Source organism: Nothobranchius furzeri, chromosome 1, assembly GCF_043380555.1.
Source record: "Nothobranchius furzeri strain GRZ-AD chromosome 1, NfurGRZ-RIMD1, whole genome shotgun sequence".
Classification (NCBI taxonomy): Eukaryota; Metazoa; Chordata; class Actinopteri; order Cyprinodontiformes; family Nothobranchiidae; genus Nothobranchius; species Nothobranchius furzeri.
Genome location: NC_091741.1, coordinates 32,854,792 through 32,864,791, shown reverse-complemented (window position 1 = coordinate 32,864,791; position 10,000 = coordinate 32,854,792). Strand labels below are relative to the sequence as shown.

The window sequence follows — 10,000 nt, the reverse complement described above, 5'->3', positions numbered from 1 at the left end:
TCTCTGTGGTGTTTATAAATCTGCCAACTTTGATTCGACCATAAATCAAAACATCCAGATTAATAAAACCAGTCCCACGCCATCTTAGTTCAGTTCACCGCATTCTAAGAGAAGTATCGGACCGGCCACCCGGACTTCCTTTTTAAGCAAAGAAGCAACAAGCTGGATAAAATCTGTTGCATTTTACCAACCAAGCAACGGTTCCTTTCAGAATAAAAGCTGAACTCACTGACCCAAGGGGGTCCATCTGACGCTGTCAACCAGCTGTCGCTTTTTACCTGGAGTCAATCCAAAGACTAGTCTGTCGTACTGCTGACGCTGTTTCATCGGCTCCGGTACCGAAGGGGGGTCTGAGGACCTGGCATTCTGGATCTGTATGGAGGTCTCATCCTGGAGGGTATGTGTGGAGCGACAAGATGGCGTCTCATGTGTTTATGAAACTCCGATCATAGCTTAAGAGCAAAACATCACTTCATCACTCAGACTTGCTTTTCCGGATACGAGAGTTCTGATGACAACATCACTCACACATACACCGTCCATCTCACGTCTCATTCACACCATTCACTTAGAGTTTAGAGTTAGTCTTGTTTAAAATTGTTTAGAAATAAATCTTCTTAAACATTTTAAAGGTGACTCTCTCTTCTCTAGTCTCTCAGTTAATACGAAGTGTTACATAATCCCTGCAATAAAAAGTTCCACTCTTCTGGTTAAAAGTACCCAAAGGTCCATAAGATTGATTTCATATTTACTATGGAATCTTACGTCTTATGGTTCCTTAAATAGATGAAAATTAACCCGTTACACCTACAAGAAAAACAGCCATGGGGCAGCAGGTCCTGGTTTTGAGTCTGAACAACAGTCAGAACGGGAGGATGAAGCCTCATGTGAAACAGGAGCAGGTCACATTTCACCATTTGGAAACATCAACCTCCAACTTAGTCCAGATCAAAATGAAGATGTGATCCTGGTCTTGAATCAAATGCAGTCCAACAACATCCAGAAGTATGTTCAAGCCCCACTGGCTAGACTGCAGTCCTAACCCTGACCCTAACAGAACCTGGTCCAACTAACGAGAACCAAAACTGGTTTCAGAGACCCGACAGTTCCAGTCAGTCTGAACATCAATCAGCTGTTGGGATGATGTAAAATCCCAACAGAGGAAAACCATAACCTGGAGAAGAAGCAGGAAGACAGGCCGGTGTTTTGGACCCACCCTCGGAGATGTAGACGCTGAAAGGACTTCTGGGGATCTGCTGCTCAGCGAAGGTGACATAGATGGTGTGATTCCCCTCCAGGACAGGTGCATAGGTGCAACGGAATATGCTGTCACCTCTGTTCTCCAGGACGATCTGCACGGTGTCCCTTCGGCCGTTTGAGTCCACAATGACGATGCCCACGTCTCCGGTACCAGCCCCTGATGGACAGACAGGAGGACTTTAAGCCATTCGGATCACAAACATGTCCCTCAGTATTATATCCCTTCAAACACCAGGATCACCTGCGGTGTAAATATCAAAGTACGAGAGTTTGTTGGCCACGTTCCCAGTCGGTTGCAGTCCCGGCCCGCGGGCCTGCACCCTGGTTGGATCACCCATGGTCTTAGAGACATTTACTACGAAGGGGCTTCTGTCGATGTCCTGCCCAGCAAACAGCACCTTCACCTACAAAGAGCAGGAAACCAGAAGATGTTGAAGGTTTTGGATCAGCACCATTGAACCCAGATCAACATCCTATAGCTACAGCAGGTACGACCACCACTGTTACTTCTTTCTCTTGGTCAGACAAACGTTGTGGTTTCTAAACCGTTTTTTCCATACCTGCTACGAATGCCAGCATATACAACATAAAAGGTGTTTCTTGGTTAGGTGGACCTTCACGATGCTGTCATCAAACCCTGAAAACTTCTGCCTCCTGAGCAGGGTCTTTCTCCACCCGGTACCTGATACCCATCTAGATCTGGTCTGGATAAGTTCTAACTGGTGGAGCATTCTCACCTTATGGAGCCCCTCCACTTTGGGCAGATACACCACAGAGTAGGTCCGGTTCTTGTCGTTGTTGGGGATCACTCTGGCCTGACGGAACCAGACATAAACATGAAGTCCAGCCACGGTTCTGATGTTAATGGACTGTGTGTTGACTCAAACCTCTTCTGTGTGTCCTTCTGGATCCTCCACGTAAACCAGAACCTCACCCATTCCAGCCTCCACAGTCTCCACCAGAAACTCAGCTGGTTTCAGAACCGTGTTTCCTTGAGGTTCGATACCTTATGGAGGAAGAGACAGCCGTGACTTCCCTCTGGTTAGGAGCCACGATTTATGAAATTTTAGCTGTTTTACATGTTTCAAAATAAACATTTCAATCTAAATTCAGAATAAAAATAACACAAAAGCTACTTGGGGAATAATCAACAGTGTGACTAATAGAGAGAAAACAAAATCCAGTATTCCAAATCACTTTGTCAAGGACAAAAAAGATATTTAAATAAAGCTTTGATTGATTGATTGATTGATTAGTGATGATAAAGAAATCACTGATGAGTTTAATGATTTTTTTGTAAATGTAGGTAGGAGTTTGATGGAGAACAAACCAATAGTAGAAGATAAATTGACCACAATGATTAGTACTGTCAATAGTATTGTCCTTGACAAAGTAGATAAAGAAGAACTACAAAACATTGAAAATAAAAAACAGTGGAAACAAACGATCAACCGATTATCAGGACCTGGACATGATAACTGTTAAAACCTGTCATTGAACCATTCACTTACATTTGTAATCTACTGGAAATTTTCCTGATGCAATGAAAACAGCAAAAGTCATTCTTTTGTACAAGAGTGGTGATCAACATAGTTTCAATAATTACAGGCCGGTGTCACTGCTTCCACAGTTTTCTATAATATTGGAAAAAGTATTTGGATCAAGGTTGGATAAATTCATCAAAAAAAAAAATTTTAAACAATGAACAATACGGGTTTAGAACTAAACATTCCACAGCAATGGCAATAGGTACTCTGCCAACAAACATTCAGGGGATATTTGAAAAGAGAACCAGTAACTACATGCTGAAAGAAACTGATGCGTTTACAAAACCCAGATTTAGAACTAAAATTAAGGAGTGGAATATATCTGTAAATGGTGTTAAACTATGGAATAACCTTATAAGGGAAATTTTAAAAAACTGTCATTTAATATTTTCAAAAATGTACCAAATGTCTCGATACGAAGATGGTTAGGACCCAAAATGCAGATATCCCAGGATGACACGAGGCAGGGATGAAGATTGAGAAAAATACTTTATTTTAAGGTGAACCAAAAACAAAAATAAATCCAGAAGGCTGGAAGCCAAAGTCCAAAAATCCAGATAACGATCTGGAGATCCAAAAACACTTGAGACACGAGAAGACCAAGAACACTAGTAATCCAAGAAACGAGACGAGACCGACCGAATAACATCACAATGGACCGACACAACACAGAGACAAGACAGGGCTTAAATAGACTGGGAGGAGCAATTAGGGAAACAGGCAGCAGGTGTGTGGAGTGAGGGCAGGAGGGAAGCCGGTGAATACAATTAACTAAATGGGGAACAGAACCAGAGGAGGGCAGATAAACCTAAAACTATAAAACACAAAACTAAACCTAAAGACTGAGGGAAGGACTCACCCACACACACAACACTACACCGGGCTGGGGAAGGACACACACACACACACACACACACACACACACACACACACACACACACACACACACACACACACACACACGCACGCACGCACACACACACACACACACACACACACACACACACACACACACACACACACACACACGCACGCACACGCACACGCACACGCACACGCACACGCACACACACACGCACACACATACACACACACACACACACACCATGTTAGGGATTTTTGTACACACACGCAGACCCCCCCACAAAGTTTAAAATGAATCTATGTGTGTCTGACACATGGTAATTATAAATGAATTGATTATTTCTACTGGAAAAGGGGGCAGAAATTAGATGTTTTTCTTCATTCTGCTCCTTTTTGTTCAAATTTGATTTGTTGTTATGTATTTCTTATTGTTTATATGTTTTATTTGTTTTTATTTTGAATGAAAGAAATGAAGAAAAAAATGTGTTCATCTAATTATCAGGTAGTAAGATTTGGGGGCTCGTCCGGGATTAGTGTAACTTTTCTTTTTGTAAAAAATACTTGAACTAAAAGAGGTTGGGATGTAGTAGATCTTTCCAGGTTTTGTTTGGGCCATAACATGGAACAGACACTGAACCTACATGTTTAGATGGTTTCATTCAAAATCAACTGTTTAGAAAGCCTCGACCAAACGAGCAACGATACAAATGGTGTTGTCTGCACCCAGAGGTGCACCCAGGTTCCCTGTAAGGACCTGCACACCAGCCTGGCCAGCTGGGGTGCAGTGGGGCGTGACTAATGCCTCTGAATAGAAGCCAAATTATAAATAAAGATTATAAATTAAAAAGAAAAAAAGAATCAACAAACGTCAGGAGAGCAACGTGAGCTGTTGAAATTTTGAAAAAAAAAAAAAACTAATTTTTGCTGAAAATGTTTTATGGCTTTTCATTGATTTTAAATGGAATACAAAAAAAGGTAAATAAATCAAGTTGAATCATTTGAAAATGATAAAAATTTGAGTTAAAAGAGTCTCAAACGTGGGAGAGAGTAGAAACAGCTCTGAAACGTTGCAGAACATTATGTCCATGCTTGGATTGCAGGCTGTCAGAAGCAGACAGAACACCCCCCCCCCCCCCCCCCCCCCCCGTCGATCTGAATGAAACGATTCAGACTCAAACCAGCTTCAGAGTTTTCTCATTGTGATGGGAGAACACAGAGCTGCGCGACCTCCATCCTCTTCCTCCTGATGGCCTCTCCTCATCAGGTCCGTCTTTTTGTTGATCTTGTGACGGGCCTGGCGACTTCTACCCTGAGAGGCGCTGTATACAACCCCCTGGCTCAGAAAAGCAGTTTACTGAACAAAACAGGATCTGAAGCAGAAATGTTGTAAAAATCCGGTTTAGAGTGACAAAGATTCCTGGATTTAAATGTCAGCTACAGGAGGAAGAGCTACTGCTGAGGAGGAATTCACGTTTCACCATTCTGACGTAACCAACCACCTCTAGAGAAGTCCCGTTAGTCATCACACTCTAGGGAAATTTGTTCTCCGCATCTGACCCACCCCCTGGGGGGGCACGGTTGCGTTCGGGAACGACTTGATGGTTTAACGTTGGGGCAGCAGTGACTCGGGAGGTACCGGGCTGGGCAGCAGTGACTCGGGAGGTACTGGGCTGGGCAGCAGTGACTCGGGAGGTACTGGGCAGGGCAGCAGTGACTCGGGAGGTACTGGGCAGGGCAGCAGTGACTCGGGAGGTACTGGGCTGGGCAGCAGTGACTCGGGAGGTACCGGGCTGGGCAGCAGTGACTCGGGAGGTACTGGGCTGGGCAGCAGTGACTCGGGAGGTACTGGGCTGGGCAGCAGTGACTCGGGAGGTACTGGGCTGGGCAGCAGTGACTCGGGAGGTACTGGGCTGGGCAGCAGTGACTCGGGAGGTACTGGGCTGGGCAGCAGTGACTCGAGAGGTACCGGGCAGGGCAGCAGTGACTCGGGAGGTACCGGGCTGGGCAGCAGTGACTCGGGAGGTACTGGGCTGGGCAGCAGTGACTCGGGAGGTACTGGGCTGGGCAGCAGTGACTCGGGAGGTACTGGGCTGGGCAGCAGTGACTCGGGAGGTACTGGGCTGTCCAGGAATCTGAAGGTTGCTGGATCGATCCTGGCAAAGAATTCTGCTGTTGTGTCCTAACCCAAGACAGGTAACCCACCTGCCTGCTAATGGTGGTCGGAGGAACCGGTGGTGCCTGTGCTCGGTAGCCTCACCTCGGTCAGTGAGGCCTGAGGCAGCTGTGGCTACATCGTAGCCCATCACCTCCAGAGAGTGTCTGTGTGAATGGGTGAATGATTCACTGTTGTGTAAAGTGCTTTGGAGTCTGACTCTGAAAGGCGCGGTACAACTGCGGGTCATTTATCTTTTCTCATCCCAATCAAACCATTTAAAGGTGTGGATTAGTCATAAAATCAATACAAGTGCAGCGGTCTCAGGTAGGAATGATTACCTGTCAGGCAGAACTCAGGGCACAAAACAGCCCACAACCCCTGGCTCAGTCTGGGACTGGGGCGCACTGACAGATGCGAGGCTGCCGAGCACAGGCACCACCGGTCCCTCCGATAACCACCAGCAGGCAAGGTGGGTTAAGTGTCTTGCCCAAGGACACAAGGCTCTCTGTCCGGAGCCGGGATCGAACCTGCAACCTTCCGATTACTGGACAACCCGCTCTACCTGTTGAGCTACTGCTGCCCGAGTTTACCACTGACTGTTTCTCTACAACGTTGAGGTTTTACCTCCACAAATAACACAAGCCTGGAGGAGTTCTGCTGTGTGGTGGAGCTGCTAATGCTAATGGTTAGCTTCTACTAGTTGACATGTTTTCTGCTGTTTCCTGGACGCTAAACCAACAACAGCCTTCCCCGTCATGAGTCCAGATGGGTGAGTCCATGAATGTTACTGACAGTGTGACGTAGATCTGTCAGGATTTTCTATGCTAGAGTTTCACCGTCTGTTTTCTATCAGCTACTGCAGGAGATAGGTGTAGGAGACTATTATCTACCAGAAGCTACTGCAGGAGATAGGTGTAGGAGACTATTATCTACCAGAAGCTACTGCAGGAGATAGGTGTAGGAGACTATTATCTACCAGAAACTACTGCAGGAGATAGGTGTGGGAGACTATTGTCTACCAGAAGCTACTGCAGGAGATAGGTGTAGGAGACTATTTTCATGTTCAGCCTGCATGAAACACTCAGAGTGACCCGTTAGAATCAGACATAATCATTAATCATGGGTGCTTTGTGTGCCACATCGATGAAGCTGAGTGTCAAGTGGGGAGGATTTGTCTCCCGGTTCCAAAGTCTTTGGTATGACCCGATCCTGGACTTGAGCCCATGGTCTCCCAGCCTCAGGGTGGACACCCATACCACTCTGCTCTGAGCAGAATAGACAATCAGACAATCGTTTAGAGCACTGGGTGGGCATTAGCGGCACAGCTCTGGAGTGGTTCAGGTCCTATTTGGCGGGGCGAACATTTTGTGTCAGTCTCGGTGACTATGTGTCGTCCTCCGCTCCGCTCTTGTGTGGTGTCCCGCAGGGCTCAGTTCTAGGCCCCCTCCTCTTCTCTCTGTATCTTCTTCCTCTCGGTTCTATACTGAGAAAGCATGGCATTGCCTTCCACTTGTATGCTGACGACTGTCAGATCTATGTCCCTCTAAAGAAAAAAGGCAGAAACCTCATACAGCCATTACTACAGTGTCTTGACGACATAAAGGCTGTGATGTCTGAGAACTTTTTTAAATTCAATGATAAAAAGACTGAGGTGATGATTTTTGGTAGTCCTACTGAGACACCCAATGTGTTTGTAGATTCCTTGGCCCAGTTTGTTAAACCAACTGTCACCAACCTGGGGGTCAAAGTGGACTGTCATCTGAAGTTTGAACATAAGATTAAGGCGGTGGTAAAATCGAGCTTCTTTCACCTCAGGCAGCTGGCAAAAATAAAGCCAATTCTTTCACGGCAGCACTTTGAGACGGTGATCCACGCCTTTGTAACCACTCGGCTGGATTACTGTAACACACTCTACATTGGGGTCAGTGCATCATGTATCAGTCACCTACAGAGGGTGCAAAATGCCGCAGCTCGTCTTTTAACTGGCACTCGAAAGTTTGAGCGCATTTCCCCTGTTTTAGCTTCACTTCACTGGCTGCCCATTTCTTTTAGGATTCATGTTAAAGTTCTTTTATTTGCTTTTAAAGGTCTTCATGGCCTCGCCCCCTCTTATCTCTCTGATCTGATACAGCCTTACACTCCCTCCCGCTCTCTCAGGTCTGCTGATCAGCTGCTCCTGATTGTACCCAGGACTGAGCGTAAACTTAGAGGAGATCGCGCTTTTGCTGTTGCAGCTCCAAAACTGTGGATCGAACTTCCTTTAGAGATAAGACAGGCCAGTTCCTTCTCTGTTTTTAAGGCACTCCTGAAAACCCACCTCTTTACCCTGGCTTTTAATACCTTGTGAGATGTTGGTTTCTATTTTTTATTTTTATTTTAGCTGTTTTAGGTGATTCAATGCAGTTTTATCAAGTTTTATCAAGTTTTTATTTTTTAATATAGGGCTAGTTTAATTTTATGTATCATGTGTTTTATTTATCTTTGCTGATTTCTGTCTAGTCAATTGTTTTAATGTACTCTCTGTACAGCACTTTGTTCCTGTGCTGGGTCTTTTAAAGTGCTTTAGAAATAAATTGGATTGGATCAAGTCTAGATTGACAAAAGACAAGCAGCAGAACTGGGTCTGATGAACAAGAACCAAACCTGGGGACAAAAATTGCCAAACTATCCATCCATGAAAGATTCAGACGCAGAAAACAAAGCTTTTCAGCATCCTCCAAAATAAAAGTCTGTTCCAGAAGCGATCAGACGCTCACATGAGGACAAACCGCTGACTGGTATGTACCTGGTCCGTAAGCTTTGGCCCTCCTGGGGTGCAGCGTCTTGGCCCTCAGCGGGGCTCCAGGCTTCAGCTTGGCTTTGGGAAACTGAGACAGGTAGGTCATGACCGAGTGCTCGTCCACGTTCGGGTCAACGATCTCCTCTGGAGCGATGACCTGGAGGTGAAGACAGTTTGTTTGTTCCAGAAAAATCAAACGAAATCAGCGTCCAGAGGAAGTTTTACTGAGAAGAGGAAGACAAACACAGCTGCTTGTCCAAAGGGCCAGGACACTTTCTTTTCAAAATAAAAGCATCTGAAATAAACTCATCACAGGGGACAAACAGGTGTCTTAAGTTCCTGTCGAAAGTAACGATCTGGTTCCAACTCTCTGGAAACGGGTTTCAGCAACCGGAATATGGTTGTTAAGAAAAAGTGGGCGGTACCTGTGGGACTCCCAGCCAATCGTCTGCCTGCTGCATGGCCTCCCGGGCATTCTCCACTGGCTGACTGGGATCCCATGTTTGCCAGTCCGGACACAACCCTGAGGGAAGCACACAGTTCATCAGGAAACAACAGCGCCGGCCCAGTGGGCCCTGGCCCGATCACGGCCTGACCGAGGTTACCTCAGCACTAACTCAGAGCCGGGGTGGACAACTCCCTTCCTCGAGGCCGGTATCCAGCTTGTTTTAGTTGTCTCCCTCCTCCAACACACCTGACAGCAGGTCGTTACCGGGCTTCTGCAGAGCCCGGAGAGCTGCTGGACAGGCGAATCAAGCGTGTTAGAGCAGGGAGACAACTAAAACATGCTGGATGCCAGCCTCAAGGAAGGGAGTTGTCCACCCCTGAATTAGAGAAATGGAATTTCATTGGTCGTTGGTCTCCAAGGCCCCTCCCCCAGCACCTTGCTGTGAGTCAGTTGGTGCTGAAAGAATCAGGTTTTTGTTGCTTTGATGAATTTTGATAGAAAAACTGATTCTCTGGTTCTAGAACGGTTCTAAGAGCGGTTCCTACCAGGGGCGCAGTTGTCCACCAGCGCTCCCAGCGCCTTCCCATCCCTCCAGTCCCGATGGAAGTTGGTGATGGGCAGCTGTGGAACCTTGTTCTGGATCCAGCCCAGCAGACGCTGCTTTGGGGTCAGTTTCCTGACGTCTTCGTCGTCTTCATCCTCCCACATGGGCATGGAGATGGAGTAGTGTAGGATCAGGGTCCAGATCAGACCCAAGATCAGCTTCAGGTTCCCATCCACAATGGCCTTGGAGTCTGGAGGACAGAACCCAAGCACAGAGTCAACAGGGCCGCTAGAGCTGGGTCCAAGTCCTGGTCCAGTGACCAGGTAGAACCGGTCGGGTTCTGCACCTGTAATGGACCAAACAAACACCCTGAAACATTTTCTTTTGTCATTCTAGACCCAGT

At 46.5% G+C, this 10,000-nt stretch overlaps 1 protein-coding gene across 10 annotated transcripts in view; it reads right to left on the bottom strand.

Annotated features, from left to right (window-relative positions):
* Positions 1 to 10,000, bottom strand: part of LOC107387851 (filamin-C) — a 99,149-nt gene that overhangs the window by 83,308 nt on the left and 5,841 nt on the right. For all 10 annotated transcript variants that reach the window (XM_054739942.2, XM_054739945.2, XM_070555219.1 and 7 more), the window contains exons 2-8: positions 9,599 to 9,847; positions 9,031 to 9,128; positions 8,612 to 8,762; positions 2,148 to 2,266; positions 1,998 to 2,075; positions 1,502 to 1,664; positions 1,217 to 1,417 (exon numbers count right to left, since the gene is read on the bottom strand). In XM_054739942.2, coding sequence (XP_054595917.2) covers positions 1,217 to 1,417; positions 1,502 to 1,664; positions 1,998 to 2,075; positions 2,148 to 2,266; positions 8,612 to 8,762; positions 9,031 to 9,128; positions 9,599 to 9,847 — 1,059 coding nt within the window. The remainder of the gene's footprint in view (positions 1 to 1,216; positions 1,418 to 1,501; positions 1,665 to 1,997; positions 2,076 to 2,147; positions 2,267 to 8,611; positions 8,763 to 9,030; positions 9,129 to 9,598; positions 9,848 to 10,000) is intronic.